This window comes from Tachysurus fulvidraco, chromosome 11 (assembly GCF_022655615.1).
Source record: "Tachysurus fulvidraco isolate hzauxx_2018 chromosome 11, HZAU_PFXX_2.0, whole genome shotgun sequence".
NCBI lineage: Eukaryota > Metazoa > Chordata > Actinopteri > Siluriformes > Bagridae > Tachysurus > Tachysurus fulvidraco.
Genome location: NC_062528.1, coordinates 1,100,372 through 1,120,371, shown reverse-complemented (window position 1 = coordinate 1,120,371; position 20,000 = coordinate 1,100,372). Strand labels below are relative to the sequence as shown.

The 20,000-nt window shown below is 42.7% G+C and overlaps 3 protein-coding genes across 5 annotated transcripts in view; 2 read left to right on the top strand and 1 right to left on the bottom strand.

Moving 5' to 3' along the window:
• sagb (S-antigen; retina and pineal gland (arrestin) b) overlaps positions 1–13,456 on the top strand; it is a 17,001-nt gene extending 3,545 nt beyond the window's left edge. The window contains exons 7-15 of the mRNA XM_047820483.1: positions 8,547–8,682; positions 8,924–9,008; positions 9,204–9,276; positions 9,436–9,573; positions 10,203–10,280; positions 10,975–10,989; positions 11,166–11,218; positions 11,935–11,944; positions 13,366–13,456. Coding sequence (XP_047676439.1) covers positions 8,547–8,682; positions 8,924–9,008; positions 9,204–9,276; positions 9,436–9,573; positions 10,203–10,280; positions 10,975–10,989; positions 11,166–11,218; positions 11,935–11,944; positions 13,366–13,456 — 679 coding nt within the window. The remainder of the gene's footprint in view (positions 1–8,546; positions 8,683–8,923; positions 9,009–9,203; positions 9,277–9,435; positions 9,574–10,202; positions 10,281–10,974; positions 10,990–11,165; positions 11,219–11,934; positions 11,945–13,365) is intronic.
• A 1,577-nt stretch (positions 13,457–15,033) lies between these two features.
• Positions 15,034–18,056, bottom strand: LOC113637921 (otolin-1). The gene is made up of 4 exons (XM_027138868.2): positions 17,834–18,056; positions 16,859–16,939; positions 16,340–16,420; positions 15,034–16,263 (listed from the first exon to the last, which is right to left on the bottom strand). The coding sequence occupies exons 1-4, from the start codon at positions 18,054–18,056 to the stop codon at positions 15,350–15,352; spliced, it is 1,299 nt and encodes a 432-aa protein (XP_026994669.1). The 3' UTR covers positions 15,034–15,349.
• Positions 18,057–19,168: 1,112 nt separating this feature from the next.
• Positions 19,169–20,000, top strand: part of LOC113637877 (diacylglycerol kinase delta) — an 18,283-nt gene continuing 17,451 nt past the window's right edge. For 2 of the 3 annotated variants that reach the window (XM_027138796.2, XM_027138797.2), the window contains exon 1: positions 19,169–19,363. In XM_027138796.2, coding sequence (XP_026994597.2) covers positions 19,226–19,363 — 138 coding nt within the window. In that variant the 5' untranslated portion in view covers positions 19,169–19,225. The remainder of the gene's footprint in view (positions 19,364–20,000) is intronic. The other variant, XM_027138794.2, reaches the window with a different exon arrangement.

Below are 20,000 nucleotides of genomic sequence, written 5' to 3'. Positions count from 1 at the left end.
GGGAGTTGATATGTAGATGTGACCATGAGTGTTGTGCGGTAAGGATAAAGGAAGCGGAGGACTAGGTTAGGCAGCGACAGAGGATTGGGGAGGGGACAAGAGGAGGAGCGTAGTCTGCCAAGAGGTTAAATACAGTTGGGAGTATTCTAGTGAGTGGAACGGACCCAGCGTTTGCATCTGGGAGGCACAGTAAAATAGGTGGCGAAAAGGAAAACATCAGGGAAAAAAAGGAATTAAATAAAGAAATAGAAAAAATAGAAAAGAGAGAGAAAGAAGAGGGAGATTGCGCAAGAGAGAGAAGGGGGGGCGAGAGAAGAGAGAGTCCCCAATCCGAGAGAGATATAGCCTTGCAGATCTCCTCTAACAGCGACGATACAGCAGAGATCGTCTACTAACTAATCTGACTCTAGCTCTCTCCTCTCTCTTCTCTCTATATGTGGGGTTATTAACACTGTTTCGTGTCTTACAGTGCACAGGGCTCAAGTGTGTTGGCTCGTACTTCACAAAGTAGTCACATTCAGACGAGCTCCGATTGGTTTAAGCATGCTCCTGCTCTTCGTGTGTTTGTTTACTGCCCTGCCCTGTCCTCACCGGCCCTCCCCTGCCCGTGAGGATCACCTGCTCACCATCGCACCGTTCCAGCTACAAGAGGACCTCACTGTTCCTTACGAGCATTGTGTTTGGGACGGAGTGTGCCATTGTACAGAAAGCCAGCACACACGCATTATAACATTTTATATCTGTAGTCCTCTCCTTTGAACCGCTTTTCCACCTTATTCCACTTATCACACACACATCTCACTCGGCCTCTGCGTGAAGATAAGAGACGTGTGATGTCTCGGTACATCAGTGTCGTTTCTGTCGTGTCTCGTCTGTTGTGTGTGCTTCTCGTCCTAGTGTCTCTCTGTCTGTGCTGCTCTGTACTGTGTGTGATGTGATGTATGGAACATGTTAGCCAAAACATCCTTGCAGCCAGTCTTATCCTCTCAGTGCTAGAACATCTTGATCTGTATTGGAGATGATGTGGCTCACACACACCACACACACACACACACACCACACACATTCACACACACACACCACACACACACACACACACACACACATCTTACACACAGCACACACCACTAAGAATGCCTCTGCTGAACACTCTTCGTGCATTTTCTTCTTTTCATCTCTAGAATCAAAGCATCTTACTGACTCTTCAATTACATTGACAAGGCGTAAATGCTAGCACTGGTGTAGGGCGGAGCTACAGCGGCGTAGACCTTGAATCCGATGAGACCGTATAACAAGATGTAATGTACGTAGGTACAGGTATGTATATGTCTGTGTATGCAGACCACTTTATGTTTATCACTCAATCGAACAGAATAAGACGATTCTCGACCGCTCCTGCTCCTGTATCTTATTAAACATGAGGGGTTTGGGGAGAACTTGGTCAAGGCTGGCCAGTTGATGCGTCCAAAGCAAGAAAGTCATACACGCAACTTCCCAACTACACAACAGAGCATTTCAGATGCTCAGTCCCCTACGAATAAAATCACTATGTTCGTTACTCAATCATGGCACCTACAATTACTGCTAGCAAGCTACGTACTGTGAGCGAGACTCGCCTCTAAGCGGGATACGGGACGATCCCTTTTATACTGTTTCTAGAGATCATCATCTAGTTCCATTGGCCTAGATGCAAAATAGATGCCTTATTCCAGCATGGTTCGTAGGTTTCAGAACCTGTGCCTATTCTCATCAGATCTGTAAGTTCAAGCGTACAATATCTTTAGCAGGACCTACCTAAACACACCTATGTGTCTTGATCAGACAATCACAGAGAATGACTGTGGTCTCAGAACGCTCCTGTTTGATTCTCTAGCCTGATTGACACAGAAGCGCTACACAGAGGTACGCTGGTTATCCACACTGCTATGTTCACTCCCAGTGCCTGAAGACTCATCGATGATTCTACATGAAATGCCACTGCTCAGTGAGGTATAACTAATCTCCACTGATCGTGTCGCATAGTAGATCACATCGCTTCATAACGTGCGTTTCTACTGGTGTGCGATTATCTGATACCTCCACGTGGTGTGTATCACTGTACTACATGAGCGCTCATAGTAGCTGACTTCGATCAACATGCGTTTATCCACCGGCTGTTCTTGGTTGTCTGCGATATCCTTTGACATGCCATGGACTGCTGCCTTCTGCATAGTGTACACTCTGCTTCACTTTATACCCAACACTATTATAGTCGGACACTACTGTTCACCTTATAAACACTATGATAGTGTCAGCACACTCTGTTCACATTCATAACACAGTATTATAGTGTACACATGCTGTGTTCCACTTTTGATAACACTATATCAGTGTACACTCTGATCACTTACTATAACACTCTTATAGTGTACACCTGTGTTCACGTGATAACCATATTATAGTAGTGCATACGTACGTGTCATGGATTAGAACACTATCCTATATAGCCTACACTGTGTCACTGCTTACAACATACTACTCAGTGTACACTCTGTTCACTTTATAACACTATATAGTGTACACTGCTGTTCATGATCATACCACACTATCTATATTGTGTACACTGTGTTCACCATGTCACTAACATCTATATAGCCTGATACACTGCTGTGCACGTTCTTATAACACTATTATCAAGTGTACATCTGCTTCACTCTGTTAACTAAAAATATAACAAAAATATATATAGTGTACACTTGGTCACTGCTAACACTATTATAGTGTACTCACTGTGTTCCACCTTTCTCATAACACTACTTGATAGTGCTACACTGTCGTTCTACTTATAACCACACTAGTATCGTGTACACTGTGTTTTACTCATGTGTTTTTAGAACACTACCTTATAGTGTACACTGCTAGCTTCACGCTCCTATAACACTATTATAGTGTACACTGTGTAGTCACTTTATAACACTCGTATAGTGTGCACTGTTTTCACGTGTTCATGTTCCTATAACACTAGTATACCGTGTACACTGTGTTCACTTTTATAACACTATTATAGATGTGCACACTGTGTCTCACCTTATAACTACTCGATCTATCAGGTGTACACTGTGTTCATGTTATTACACACTCTTACTAGTGTGACACATGCGTGTCACTTATAACACGACTATAGTGCTACAACTCGTGGTCACTTTTATAACACTATTATAGTGTACACTGGTTCATGATCATGTATAACACTATATAGTGGACACTGTGTAACTTTATTAACACTATTTAGTGTACACTGTGTTCACTTCAGAACATCTAGATATAGTGTACACTTAGTGTTCATGTCTCTATAACACTGATTATAGTGGCTACACTGTGTCACGTTCTCAACACTATTATAGTGTACACTGTCATGTTCACTTATAACACTATTATAGTGGACACTGTGTTCACTGTATAACACTATCGATAGTGTACACTGTGTTCACATTTATAACACTATTATAGTGTAGTACACTGTGTGTCACATTATCATCCCACGTATTATAGTGCTACACTGCGTTCACTTTGAGCATAAATGCTGTTAGACTCGCTAGTAAAGGCGAACCGGTGATAATTATAGTGTGTACACTTCGCGTGTTCACATTATAACACTATTATAGTATTCGTTACATCTGTTTTTGTCACTTTCTAAAAACTTCCTATTATAGTGTACACTACTGTTCACATATAACACACGATTATATGTGTACACTCTGTTCACCTATTATATACACTATATAGTGGTACACTGTGTTCCACTGTATAACACTTATTATAGTGTACACTCTAGTTCACTACTATATAACACTATTATAGTGGACACTCTGTCACATTATAACACTATATACGTGTACACTGTGCCTTCACATATAACACTATTATAGTGCTACACTGTGATTCACTCTATAACACGATATTATATGTGTACACTGTGTTCACTTTATAACACGATTATAGTGGACACTCGTAGTTCACTTTCTGCACTATTATAGTGGACACTGTGTTCACTTATAACACTATTATAGGGCTACACTCGTGTCACTTTATAACACATATTATAGTGTACACTCTGTATCACGACTCTTATAACAAATTCTATTATAGCTGTACACATGTTGCTCACTGAGAACACTATTATGAGTGTTACACTCATGCTTCACATTTTGTTTCCTAACACTGTATTATAGTGGTACACTGTGTTCACTTATAACACTATTATCAGTGTACACTTGGGTCACTCTAACACTATGATAGTGATATACACATGTGTTCACATTATAACACTATTATAGTGCTACACTTTGTCTGTTCACATTATAACACTATATTTTTGTATAGTGGACACTGTGCTTCACTTACCATCCTAACAGTACTGGGCTAATGAGTGCAGCGGATTCTCTTCAGACTGTTAGAGTGTTCGAGCAGATATGTACCGGCCCAAGTCAACCAGATCTGTGCTGTGCTGTCCCACTGCTGTGCGCACCCTGCGGGCGCTAAGGGAAGGTCAAACCTTCTGCTGACGATATGCCTGCCGTGCTCGCCGTGCTGCGTTAAACGTCTTGTGTGTTGATAGTGTGATGTGCCGTGCAGCTGTGTGTGTGTGCCTGTGGGTGATGCAGAGAGAGCCAGTGACGCGACCGGAGCCTCGTTCCAATGAGACTGACTCGCATCGCGGACGCGCTGGTGAGTGTACTGAGGCGACTGCAGTGAGAGCTGAGACGAGAGAAAAGGGGAATCTGCTGACCTCAACTATAACTGCCTCGCTCCAATAACCGATTTTTAAAGGCGGGGTTTACCTCTCACACGCACATTACAAACTACAGCACTACGCTACAACACCGTCTATAACACACTACTCGTGCTATTTTCTGTCTGACCCTAAGCACGTGTGTATCTTGCTTTTTTGAGACCACACGTTACCAACGTGAGTCTGCCTTTAATATCAACATTGTTATATTTATGATTCAGACAGAATTTCTTTTTTTACATTTTTAATGAATTTATTTAAAAAAAATTTTTAACAATTATTTAAAATTTATTTCCTAGGATGATTCCACAAGATGAAATGAAACTATAAATATATTAAAAAGAACAATGTTACCTGTATTTATTAAACAAAACATTTCCGATATATTCATATTTGATTTATTTATTTTTTATGGTTGCATTAATTCATATTCAACTCCTATTTACATATATTTGCATATGTATATAATATCTACAGAGGAAAAGATAAGGCCTTAAGAGTCGAATCTCTAGTGAACAACATTAAATGCTTTTTTGACAATGATCTGATTATGAAGAAGATGATGATGCATGATCTGTCGGATTTAGGATTTAAGACGCACACTGCTGATGAGCGCAGGATGATCGAATAGTTAATACACAACTAATACACAGTCAGGATGTGGAAGGTCATCGTTTTGTTTGATCGATGGTAAAAACGAGTGTTTTAAGATTTCGTTACGGCGCGTAAGCTTGTCGCTTTATAGTCAGTGACGTTATCACACTCACGTAGTGAAAGAGTGTGACCACAATATGTACAGTTGCTGACTAAGAGAACGACGTGACTGCGATGGCGGCCATATTGGAAGCTCCATAACTGTTCTCCTCCGCTTCCTGAGTAGAGTGAACATGGTCATTTATATAATAATCAGGATATACATGGAGAGATTGGTGCGTGTGGGTTAGGTGAGTTTATGTGTGTGTGTTGTGGTGTGTGTGTGTGATGTGCGGTGTGTGTAGTGTGTGTGTGGGTGTGTGTGTGTGTTAATCTGAGGCAATTTGTATTTTTTCCTTCAGTTCACAATGAGCCCAAAGCATGTTATCTATAAGAAGCTTTCACGCTGACAAATCCGTAAGCGTGACGTTTTTTGTGCTGAGTCTGTGTAGCGTTCTGTGCTGATCGAACACAACCAGTTTGTTGTTGTAAGTACATTGTTTGTGTGACGTTAGGTGGGTATTTACATGGGGAGGCGGGACTTCGTGGATCCACTGTGACGCTGTCGATCCTGTTGGATGAGTCCACTTTTCCGTCACAGCTCTGCTTAGAGTGGATAGTTAGATAAGGTGCAGGTAAAAGTGTAGGCCCTAAAGCAGAGTGATGATGATGATGAGGATGGTGGTGGTGACGATGAAGATGGTGATGATGATGATGATGATGTGATTGATGATTGATGTGATGATGATGATGATTGATGATGATGATATTGCGCTACACTTAAATTATTGTCTGTTATTGTTATTCATTTTACAGAATGAGAAACTCTGGTTTATTGTCTGTTGCGCTGTTGATGTGTGTGTGTGTGGTGTGCGTGTGTGTGTCTCAGATGGTGTAGTGCTGCTCGATCCACAGCAAACAAAAGGAAAGAAAGCGTGAGAGAACATCACTGTTAGTATAAAAGGAAGCGTAATCCACCGGCTAGCAAGAGATATACATCAAGTCCATAACTGACGCTCTACTCACAGTGTATGATAGGCCTGTCATTGTCTTTTCTATTGACGATGAGGACTGCGTGGTTGTGGTGTGTGTGTAGGTGTGCTGTGTGTCGTCTTGGGTGTGGTCTGTGTGGGGCAGGTGTATGTCATGCTGTCTTGTACATTCGTTATGGGCGTGACGACGCAGACGTACTGCGCGCCTGGGACATTCGTTGAAGAGATATCTACGTGTGCACGAGGCAGGTGTATCCCCACTGCAGGACCTGACCGCAGCGCAAGCATCCACCCAAACTGCAGGAGAGACTGCTGCGTAAACTCGGGGACACACGCACACCCTTCTTCTTTGACGGTAATGTCGAATGGTCATAATCATAAATGTAATGTCTCTTAGAATCTAAATCACAAAAGTATAATAGCTCGTTCTGCACAGTGCCCAACCTAAAGGCGAACAGTGGAAACAAAAAACAAGCACTTAAATGCTAACATGTACGGATATTAAGTGTAAACCTAAAAAGCTATGATAGCATACCTAAATCATTAGCATGCTGAAGCACACAGTGAAGCACAAAAGTGACTGACAGGATTCAACACAGGCGTATTATAATAGAGTAATGAAGTGCGTGCTGAAAGAGCCGGATGTGTCAGTAGAAATGAGTTAAAGTGTTATGACAGTGAAGGAACCTATACTTCAGGAAAGCGACGTCGCCCGTGATGGTACGAGGGCGGAAACCAGTACGCGTAGAACAACTATAGTGAACGGGAAACACACCGCGACGCCGAGGCTGATGACCGTTGAGCACAATGCGATGCAAAAAGAAGGTCTCGCCGGAAAAGCAGAAAAAGTTAGATGGCATAAAATTCACATACATGAGACAGCGAGAGCAGACCAAAACCGAGTACAACAAAAAACAAAAGCAAAATTAATATCACAACAGAAACAAACACACCCCACACAAACACATACAACAGCAGCCTACCTAATATCTTTAACCATGTATCATAATACACCCACATTTACACTGAAGCGCTAAAATACCACAACACACTCACACACACACACACACACACACACACACGCACAAAGCACACAGCCACACACACACTCACACACACACACGACACACACCACACACACACACATTACGATCCAGCAAATCAACAAGCCGGGTGTGATAGGTGTGATGGGCTGTGTGTGTGTGTTTTGTGTGCGTAGTGTGTGTGTGCTGTGTGTGTGTACATTGTATGCGAGTGGAGTTGGAGACGGGAATAGCTTCTACTGCTGAGAGAACCAGGATGAGAAAGCTCATATGAAAAGGTGACCGTCTGATGCACACGGACCTTATATCAGTCAGATATCTGATCACTCCTGCTTTCAAGGGACAAAGTAGCAGCTCGATCTGAGGATCAGCGCCTCTCTCGGGCGCTCTAGATAGAGAGACGCATGAGAGAGGTAGTGAGAGATGACATGAATGGAGGGCGTAGCAGGAGATGAGGGGAGAGATGAGTGAGTAGTGAGCGAGAGAAAAAGAGGAGATAGCGGAACAGAGAATATCGTAGAGACGGCAGAGATAGAGGATAGAGAGAGAGAGAGGCGAGAGAATTATGATATCTTTGGTCGATATGTATATCTATGAGAGAGAGGCATATCTAAATACATCCACAACTTCAAACCAAAGCACAGAGACGCGCGTGTGACGCTAGCTCGTGGATGTTGGGTCTCTGATGATGCGAGCGCGCAGAGATCGAGAGAGAGACGAGCAGATAGAGAGAGAAGATAGAGCGAGAGAGAGACGAGAAGCGAGAGAGAGGCAAGGTCAGAGAGAGAGAAGCGAGCGACCGCTTAATCTGGTATATGTTCGATACAGCAGAGAGACACGTACAGACTCACCCATGCCTACTCTACTACTCGCTCTCTCTCTCTCTCCGGCTCGCCGTGTCGTGAAAGTCTCGTCTCTGCTCTGACTGCGATGCTCGCGTGTCGACCGTCTCTCTCTGCTCTCTGATCTCTCTGTATCTCTTCTCTCTCTAGCTCTCTCGGTCTCTCGCTCGCTACTCGATCTCTCTCTCTCTCTCTCTCTCTGTAGGAGTTCAGTGCGTTTAGCTATAAGGAAGATGCAGTATGCTCCTGATAAATGCGGCGCTCCTCCGTCCAACGAGACGACCTGTGAGTTTATAATCCCAGACAAACCGCTGCACCTGCGAGTCTCTCTGGAGAAAGAGGTGAGACGTCCTGTTCAGCAGCTACACCGACTTGCTGTGCAATCGTTCTACAGATAAACACCAGGATCTGGAATTCTTACAATTCTGTTTTAAACCATTAATTACGTTCATGTTAAATCCAACAGTTTCTAATAAACACAATCAATTATTCAGAAAATCTGTTAAATCATTTCTCTCTCTCCGTCTCTCTCTCTCTCTCTCTCTCTCTCTCTCTCTCTCTCTCTCTCTCTCTCTCTTTCAGACCTATTATCATGGTGAACCCATCAATGTCAGTGTGGACGTTAATAACAGTTCCAGCAAGGACTTAAAGAACCTCACAGTATCAGGTAATACACACACACACATGCTCACACACAAACACATGCTCACACACACACACACACACACACACACATACATGCTCACACACACATACATGCTCACACACACACATACATGCTCACACACACACATACATGCTCACACACACACATACATGCTCACACACTTTTTAAAAATTTTTCTCTTTCTCTCTCCAACAGTTGAACAGGTGACTAATGTGGTTCTCTACTCCAACGATAAATACACAAAATCTGTAGCCTGTGATGAAACCACGTAAGACACACACACACACACACACACACACACACACACACACACACACACACACACACACACACACACACACACACACACACACACACGTTTGCACGTCCACTGATCACAATGTGTTCATAACTTCACTGAGTGACATCACTGCTGATGTTGCCCTAGAGACACGGTGCCATCTGGAACCAGCCTGAAGAAGGTGTACACTCTTTACCCCTTACTGAAGAACAACCGTGAGAGGCGGGGCTTAGCACTGGATGGGAAACCGAAGCACGAGGACACCAACCTGGCTTCCTCGAGCATGTGAGAACACAACACACTCCATCAGAGTACTGTAGTATGGTAAGGAATAAATGCCTTTAAGGCTAAAGAGAGAGAGAGGAGTGTAAAGGTTAAAGCACACCGACAGAGTGATAGTGGTGAAAAAGTGCTATGATTCTAACCATAAAGGACTAAAGCAAATATTTTGCTAAATGCTAAATGCTAAGCGACGTAGACCAAGTGCCTTAAAGGACTGAGATCTTAAGTGTTCTATATGTCTGTAATGTTTATCTGTAACATTCTAAGGGCCCTGGATACTAAGGGTGAAAGATTAAAGGCCCTAAAGGCAACAGCGCTTGATCTGTAATATCTAAAAAACAACGCCCTAATGGCTAAGAACTGGGACAAAGATATGCATAAAAAATATGGAGCCCTTAAGTCTAAAGTCTGTGGATGTAAACATACACAAGTCTGTGTCTAGAGAAACGTCTAGAGAAACGTAACTTTCTTAGAACGTCTAAGAAAGTGAAGGACTGCGCTCTGAAAAGGTGAAGGGCTGAGAGAGAAAGGCTTTGATCTTTAATAAATGTTACAAGACAGGCTAATGAAACTGTTTTCTGTGTGTGTGTGTGTGTGTGTGTGTGTGTGTGTGTGTGTGTGTGTGTGTACAGAGTAAAGGCAGAGGTGCTGAAGGAGATTTTGGGTATATTGGTGTCTTACAGAGTGGTGGCCAGGGGCAGTGCAGCAGGGTGAGTGCGTGTATGGTGTGTTAGTGTGTGTGTGTGTGTGTATGTGTGTGTGTGTTAGTGTGTGTATGGTTTGTGTGTGTGTGTGTGTGTGTGTGTGTGTGTGTGTGTGTGTATGTGTATGATGTGTTAGTGTGTGTGTGTGTGTGTGTGTGTGTGTGTGTGTGTGTGTGTATGGTGTGTTAGTGTGTGTGGGTGTGTGTGTATGGTGTGTGTGTGTGTGTGTGTGTGTGTGTGTGTGTGTGTATGTGTGTGTTAGTGTGTGTATGGTTTGTGTGTGTGTATGTGTGTATGTGTATGATGTGTTAGTGTGTGTGAGTGTGTGTGTGTGTGTGTGTGTGTGTGTATGGTGTGTGTGTGTATGTGTGTGTGTGTTAGTGTGTGTATAGTTTGTGTGTGTGTGTGTATGGTGTGTTAGTGTGTGTGAGTGTGTGTGTATGGTGTGTGAATGTGTGTTATTGTGTGTGAGTGTGTGTGTGTACTTGTGTGTACTTTGTACAATCACCAAGACTAACGCTGTGTGTGTGTGTTAGTGTGTGTATGGTGTGTTAGAGTGTGTGAGTGTCTGTGTATGGTGTGTGTGTGTATACTGTGTGTGTATGGTGTGTGAGTGTGTGTACTTGTGTGTACTTTGTACAATCACAAAAACTAATACTGTATTCAGTATTTATTAAAAGTTCTGCTTTGGGTTTTACAGCATGATCGGCTCGAGGTACGTACAGATTTTATTTACTGAATGATTTTAGGTTTATAAATTAAATGTTCTTAAAATAACACTGTGTGTGTGTGTGTGTGTGTGTGTGTGTGTGTGTGTGTGTGCGCGTGCGTGCGTGCGCGTGCGTGCGTGCGTGCGTGCGTGCGTGTGTGTGTGTGTGTGTGTGTGTGTAGCGAGGTTGCTGTGGAGGTGCCGTTTCTTCTCATGCATCCTAAACCTGAGGAAGGTGAGTTCATCAGACATATTTATATTACTTTAGCCTATTTTGACATTAAATGAAATCCCCGACCTTGAACAGCTTCCTATATTAACACGTCCTACTTCTTGTCCTTATCGTGAGTCTTTCTTTTCTTTCTTTCTTTGTTTTTATCCTCCATGTCAATGTTAAAACCGCTTTCTGCTAATGTCACACACGCGCACTGAACACTCTCTCCGCCCATATCGACAAGCCCCGCCCCTTTCTGCTCATTGGCTACACGTCAGTTTTGTTCTTGTTTTGATTTTTGTTTATTATTCGGCCCGACTCGTTTATCGTTTTCTGAAGCATTTCTCCAAAATCGGAGACCCCACCTCTAACTTTAATAGAACGACAGGAAGGTGGCGTATTTTTTGTGTTACCAAAATCCCTACATGAATTTTTTCCATCTCCTCCTAGAAACGTAATATTGTTCCATCTTAGCCTTCCTGTTAACTGCTAGGACTCAATTGTACCACATCCTGTTATGCGACCTGTGACCTGTTCTCATTAGCCTTTTCCATTTTTCCAGATGTTTCTGTTTGATTCTTTTCTATTAGCATCACCATTAGCTGTTATCACTGTTACGTTCCCTGTGTTTAGCGTTAGCATGTAGCTTAGCTGCTTTATCTGTCTTAATATAATGATCATTTTTCACTTATTGACTGGAATCTTGTTCTTTTTTTCCCCTCTCTGTGATTTAACAGTTAAAGACAGGTGAGACATTCATCAGTGTAAAAATAAAACAAAAACAAATACATTTAAAAGCTTCTTCAGTCTCGAGAGAACTAGTGACTACTAGCATGGATTAGCATGGATTATTAGCATGGATAGGACTTTAGCAGTGTGTGTGACACTAAGCAGCTAGCTTACCGGAGCTAGCATGATTTCTGACAGGATTTTTAAGCTATTACAAATAGACAATTAGTATTTGTGTGAGATAATGATGAATTTATAAATATTAATACACCACCAGTGATGCTAATGTGCTATTAACGCCTGCTATTAAATGCCATAAGCCTGTGGTTATGTTTCAGGAAGCAGTTAGTGCCATTTCCAGGGATATTATGAGGGTGATTTCATGATCGGGTGGTATTTTAACATCAAAATCCATTAAAACATCTTTTTTCATAAGTTATCCATTGTAGGTATATATAAACAAAAAACACTGTTAGGCCATCCTTAAAAATATTTTGGTTTGCAGTAACAGTAAAAAAAAAAAAAAGGTAGGTCTATATATTTTTTTTTAAGTTTCAATGTAAAAAAAAAAAAGTACAATTTTGGTGACGGTGATTACGTCGGTATGACAAATTAGCATATGGTGACGTCACTGACTGGGTCTTCGACCCGTGCCTTCGGGCGCATCATCGCAAACCTTATTTTGATGCTGGACAGTTTGTCCAGAACTTCGTGCCAAGTTATAGCGATGTCGAGCTGTTTTAATGAATCATTAGATGTATTATGGTGCCCGAACCCGTTAATATTATTTTATTGCTTTTGTATTAGTTGTTTGAAGAGTTAAAAAAAAAAATTGGTCGTATTTTTAAGGATGGCCTGATCTGAACACTGCTATGAAATAGGAGTAAATCGAACAGTTCACAAGTCACACATTCATCTGATGAATTCATCTTCAACTTCATCTTCATGGTTCATCATTTTTTTGCTTCACATATTTTGACATTTTCCGATTGAAGAAAAAAATGTGAAAATAATTCTTAGAAGGTCTTTAATGCCTTTAGCATAGATGCTAGGTGCACATTTTATGCTGATTCTTTGGCAAAAAGTAAAAAAATTAGATGTTGTGATTTGAGATATGATTTAAAAAGTTAGTGATATTTAAATCCAGAGCTAAATCGCAGCCCAATTATTAAGTAATATATTATATAAATTCTATAAGTAATTAGGCTCGATAGGTAACAGATGATATATGAGATGGACATTCCAGTAAATCCGTTTAGTCCAATTAAATTCATCATAAAAACATCACAGTCTTCACTGCTGCTGTTGATTCACTTGGTTATAACGTGACAGACGCTATGATGACAAGGTTTTGAATGATAGAGTTACACTACACTACTGTAGACGTGTTAGCACACACGTCTGACCGCTTCCTTGTGCATGTGCGTGTGTGTGTGTAGTGAGGACACGGACATGGTGTTTGAAGAGTTTAAGCGCTCGTATCTCAAAGGACTGGTCGGCGACGACGACGAATCTGCCGACGACTCGTGAGACTTCGATCATCTCTTTTCCAGGACTCAGTATTTACTATAGTGTTTATTACAGTGTTATAGAGTTTATTATAACGTGAACATGCATTAAATGGATGAATGAAGGAATAGCGGTACTAGTGATCTGTGTTTACTCAACATCTATCAAGCAATGTGTTAGTAAGTAAAGAATAAAATTGGTGTGTAACTGAAGTGGGTTTGTTTTGTAGTTTTGTAGCACAACACACACGCATAAAAAACTTTCTTTCATTCTTTCTTTCATTCATTTCTTTCAGAGAGAGAGGGAGAGAGATTAAAACAGAGACTAAGAGCTCTTTTTATACACATTATCATTATACGGAGGCCTAAAGGTTGGAGATCTTGCTGTAACACACATCCACCCACCCACACACACACACACACACACACCTTCTCATATATGCTCAGGAGTATAGACACACCCCAACACACACAGACACACAGTGATGCTGTGAAACACTCTTATCTCTAGCAGATCTAACAAAAGAAACACCTGCTGCTTACCAGATTACACAAACTGATGGCTCAGATCAGATGGCACTTGCACGCACGCAACCCAGGACAACACACACATCTATTAGTACAATAATGTCAAGGACTAGTCGAGTGTGATAGGGGTTTCAATAACTATGTTCATATGAGTGAGTCAAATCCAAAAACCAAGTAATTCCAGAAAACATCTTGGGACCGGACCAGAGTTAGCACTAATTTAATAATTATATCTTTATACTAAAGGTGTAGGTGATCTGAGTCTGTTTAAAGTCAAACTCAAAGTGGGTGTGGCCTCAACGGAATATTTTATTCATTCATTTATTTTCTACCGCTTATCTGAACTTCTCGGCGTCATCGGGCATCGAGGCAGGATACACCCTGGACGGAGTGCCAACCCATCACAGGGCACACACACACTCTCATTCACTCACTCACACACACACACACACTACGGACAATTTTCCAGAGATGCCAATCAACCTACCATGCATGTCTTTGGACCGGGGGAGGAAACCGGAGTACCCGGAGGAAACCCCCGAGGCACGGGGAGAACATGCAAACTCCACACACACAAGGCGGAGGTGGGAATCGAACCCCCGACCCTGGAGGTGTGAGGCGAACGTGCTAACCACTAAGCCACGGTAAGCCACTAAGCCCCCTGAATATTTTGCCTCCAAAGACACAGGAAAACACTGGAAAAGCCAGAGTTAAACCTCAAGCTCTGGCATTTCCTCAACCACATATAACTCAAGGGACTGACTTTAATCCTTTCTGCATGGTTATTTTTGTTTGCCCACGTACGCTGCATCCCTCAGGAACCCTCAGGAATAATAATGTTCTCAATAAAGCAAATAATGTGCTCATATTCTACTATATTTCTAATGTATACATTTAGTCAATAACAGTGACACACACTTTACATGCTGTTAATCAAACAAAGGTATTTAATTATCATTTTAATAAATGTTCTGTTCACCAACAGAATGATTCTTCAAATATTTCACATACAAAACCTCTGGAGAACTTTTATTCTATAAACCTACATTCAATCCGTTGTACAATTTCGGTAGTTTTTGTGTGCATAGTTCAGCTTGGATTAATGTTCCAGGATCAGGTTTGGTCCTCTACACTGTGCTGAACTCCACCACCATTGTTGGTTCTCATGGGATTGTGGCCAAGAGGACCGGTTTGTCCGACATTGTTCAGGTTCGAATTAAGATGTAGGGTTAAAGGTGTAGAGAGAAGGTTTAGTGATCCAGGGTCTACAGTATTCTGACTCCAGTCGTTCTTTCATAAATCCCCTTCAGATTGAATGTTTCAAGTTTCAATATATTTTTCTTCTAAAAATACGGGTTCAGGTTGGGTTTGGATTAGTAGGTTGTGTCTAGACGTTAGGGCTCAGGGTGGGGTCTGGATCCCCCCAGGTGTACTCCCCACTGATGACCGATGGAGGGAACTCACGGCCCATGATGAAGTCACATGTGTCAGGTTCAAGCAGGAATCCACTAAAGGTGCTACTGGCCTCGGCACTAGTGAACATTCCGTTATTGACAATGTCCTTCACCTGTAGCCACACCTGATCCCCTACACTCAGGTGTAGCAATACTTGCTGTGAGACAGAGCCTAACTCGTATGTTTGTGTGCTCTTCACCACAGGCTGGAAGTTCCAGAAGAGTCCAACCTTCAGGGTGCGGGTAGACGCAGTCAAGTGAAAGCTAAACGCATAGGTGCCGTTGACCGGTGCCATGTACACACCTGAGCTCGGGTTGTAGTGCTGCTGCAGGTTATAGATGATACGCCCGAACACTACTGGCTGATTGGCAGGTGGGAATGATGATTTTAGTGCAGCAGAGAATGCAGATTGTACGGCTGGGCTGCATGGACCAGGCATTCCCATCAATCCCATCTCCCCGGTCTCTCCTTTAGAACCCTTCTTCCCTTCAATGCCCGGAGACCCTATCTGACCTAGCTCTCCCTTATTGCCCTTAGATCCTTCAGATCCCACTTCACCTTTTTGTCCATCTTTACATGAGCAGTTTCCCTCCTTGCCTGGTTCACCTTTAATCCCTGGGGGTCCAGGTGTGCCTGGTGTGCCATCAATGCCTGGATCACCCTTCAGACCTTTAATACCAGGAGCCCCTTTCTGCCCAAGTAACCCAGGTAATCCAACTGGACCAGGAAGACCCGGTTCACCTGGAGGACCCTTAAGTGAGACACAGTCCAGTGGGCACTGACCATCTTCTCCCTTTGGACCTGGCTCTCCAAGCATGCCGTCCTCACCACGGTCCCCTTTATCACCTGAAAAAGCACACATTGGGATTATGAAAGCTGATGTACAAAGTGTAATATTTCATATATTTTCATTTCCACTGACCTTTGAACCCTTGATCACCAATAGAGCCCATTGGTCCCATTGGGCCTTGCTCTCCTTTCAATCCTTCATCTCCTTTCTCACCTATGTGTGTACAAGTACAGTATATGAGTATATTTTTCTTCATTATATTATAGTTGCAGGGGGCACGGTGGCTTAGTGGTTAGCACGTTCGCCTCACACCTCCAGGGTCGGGGGTTCGATTCCCACCTCCACCTTGTGTGTGTGGAGTTTGCATGTTCTCCCCGTGCCTCGGGGGTTTCCTACGGGTACTCCAGTTTCCTCCCCCGGTCCAAAGACATGCATGGTAGGTTGATTGGCATCTCTGGAAAATTGTCTGTAGTGTGTGAGTGTGTGAGTGAATGAGAGTGTGTGTGTGCCCTGTGATGGGTTGGCACTCCGTCAAGGGTGTATCCTGCCTCGATGCCCGAGAAGTTCGGATAAGCGGTAGAAAATGAACGAATGAATGAATGAATATTATAGTCACGTTGTGTCCTGCCGTTGTGTGGGTTTCCATCTTACCTTTTAGTCCCTGCTGTCCTACAAATCCTATTGTACCACGAGGTCCTGTCAACCCTCGTAATCCTAGAACTCCTGGATTTCCTGTTAAAACACACACACTTTAATTGTCCATATGAATATACTTTATTCTGATTGGTTCTGATGGTACCTGTCACTTGTCTAACCACATACTCTGCCTACATTAAGTTTATGATTTGAGTTGTATTTGCATTTTAGGTCTGAAGTGGTCTTGATGCTTAAACGCATAAATATAACAACCTAGATAATGTAAATTGTCATCTCTATTACTGTGGCCAGGGGTCGGCGACCCGCGGCTCCGGAGCCGCAAGTGGCTCTTACGTCCCTCTGCTGCGGCTCCCTGTAGATTTGGAAAATAAATATTTAATTTAAATTTATTTTATTTTAGTTAGATAAATAAAAAAAACAAAACGAAATGCTAAGATTATGATGCTCTTGTAACATCGAAATAAACCGGGTTTAATTTTTTTTGTCGCTCAAAAAAATATCGCGTCGTAACCGCCGACTTGCGAAATCCGACACAAAAGCCGACGTGTTTTCGGTTCGCTGCAGCCGGCAAGTTAAAATTTTGATGTCATGAATACGAAGACGACTCAATTAGACGTTGAACATTTTATTTAAAAGTAACCTTCGACCCAGCGTCTTTTTTGTTAAGGTTAGTTCAAACTGTTCAAAATATTTTTGTTTGCCTGCAGAAATAAAATTCCGTTTACTCGGTAACAGGTCACCGATTTCATAAATGCAACACACTACAGTTTTTTTCTACACTTTCCATAAAGGTAAAAAAAGAAAACGATATATGTAGCGTTCTCTTTATTTTAGATGTCAAAAGGGTTTTGTGGCTTCCTGTGGGTTTTTTTTCTGTGGGAAACGGCTCCTAATGGCTCTCTAAGCGTTTAAGGTTGCTGACCCCTGTTCTAGGCTAACAGGCACCTGTTCTAGGTGTGTGTTTTATACCCGGTAATCCACGGTCTCCTCTTTCTCCTTTCTCCCCTTTATTGCTTTCACACAATGAGCATGTACAGAACCATGGAACCTGATCAGCAGGGGGAGGCACCGGAGCCTCAAGAATCATATCACAGTATAAAAGACCATATTCTGCCCATTGGCTCGCCATTGGATTGAGCTGCACTGAGCTGTCGTTGGTTAGGGAAAGACTGCGGTCTTCCAGCACGGGCATACAGCGGATACACACCAACCAGAAAGTGAAGGGAAACACACTCTGCGTTACCTACACACACACACACACACACACACACACACACACACACACACACACACACACACACACACAAATCTGCTTTAACTATACACACATCATTAATTGTCACCCTACTATGGGCCTATCCCAAACCACAACCCCATGAACGCCAACACACAAGTGACTTACCAAGTGATGAAGCATCTTGTTCTCCTCCTTCCTAAGATGAACATCAGTGTGTGTGTTCAGCTGTCTGTACTTATACACACCTGTACACTGCCACGCCCTGGGTACCTGGATATGTGTATAATCCATGGATGAATGTAACAGAAAAGATGCTTTGGGGAAAGCTCCGCCCACATCCATGTACATACATGTCTGACCCTGTTTCCAGGGTCATTCGACCTTATTTTGTGTCTCCCACGCTGCTTTGTTGCCCATCATGCATTGCAGGGTCCCCAAACACCACCCAGCTACAGTTTCACACACACCCTTCTATTATCAGGGATACATTACATTATATAACACACACTTACTGACCATCTCTCTCTGTCTCTCTCACTCTCACAAACACACATACATATACACACACACATACACGCACAGACACTCACACACCTATACACACACACACGCATACATACACACACAGACACACACACACATACATACACACACATACTGTACACACACATACACAAACATACACACACATACATATACACACCACACACACACACACACACAGACACACACACACACACACACACACACACACACACACACACACACACACACACACACACATTGACCATACCTCTCTCTCTTTCTCTCTCTCTCACACACACCCACACCCACACACACACAGTGAATAAATTATCTGAATGTGGAGATGGTGTTTTCTGTCACTAAAACATTTATGTGTAGTTTTGGACACAACTCTATTAATGATATTATTTATTTGTCCTTTGCAGTAAGTAAAGTGTGACCCTGTGACCCTCTCACTCCTTTACTTAGTACTGTTAGTGACCGGAAGTGGGCGCTGTTCTCTCCGGACTCCTTTCTGCAGTCCTTGTGTTGACCGGAAGTGGGCGCTATGTTCCGGTGCATGGACCACGCGAGCGCGCGGCTCTTTCCGCGGGGAGACTATGAGGATGGCGGCGGCGGCGGTGGCGGACGGAGCGCGAGCTCTGGACGAGTCCTCGGACAGCGACGCGGAGCACGAGCCCGGCGCGCCGCAGAAACTTATCCGCAAAGTGTCCACTTCCGGTCAGATACGCAGTAAGGTAAGAAGCCGCCGCAGTGAGATGCGGCTCCACTTTAATGACCGTTACCACGGAGACCCGGCAGGCCGCAGAAGCCTCGGGCTTTCCTTCGTGCTGACACCGGGTACAGGCTGTGGTCCGGCGTGCAGTCCTCATTCTGCACCCCGGTTAACGGTTATAACGGTTCTTAAGAATATAACGGTTATAACGGTTATTAAGGATATAACGGTCTCGCGGAAAAAGACCAAAAACTAACGGCCTTTTATATATTATACACATATTATATACATTACACACACACACATTATATACATTACACACACACACACACATTATATACATTACACACACACACACATTATATACATTACACACACACACACACACATATTATATACATTACACACACACACACATTATATACATTACACACACACACACACATATTATATACATTACACACACACATTATATACATTACACACACACACACACACACATTATATACATTACACACAGACACACACATTATATACATTACACACACACACACACACACATTATGTACATTACACAGACACACACATTATATACATTACACACAGACACACACATTATATACATTACACACACACACACATTATGTACATTACACAGA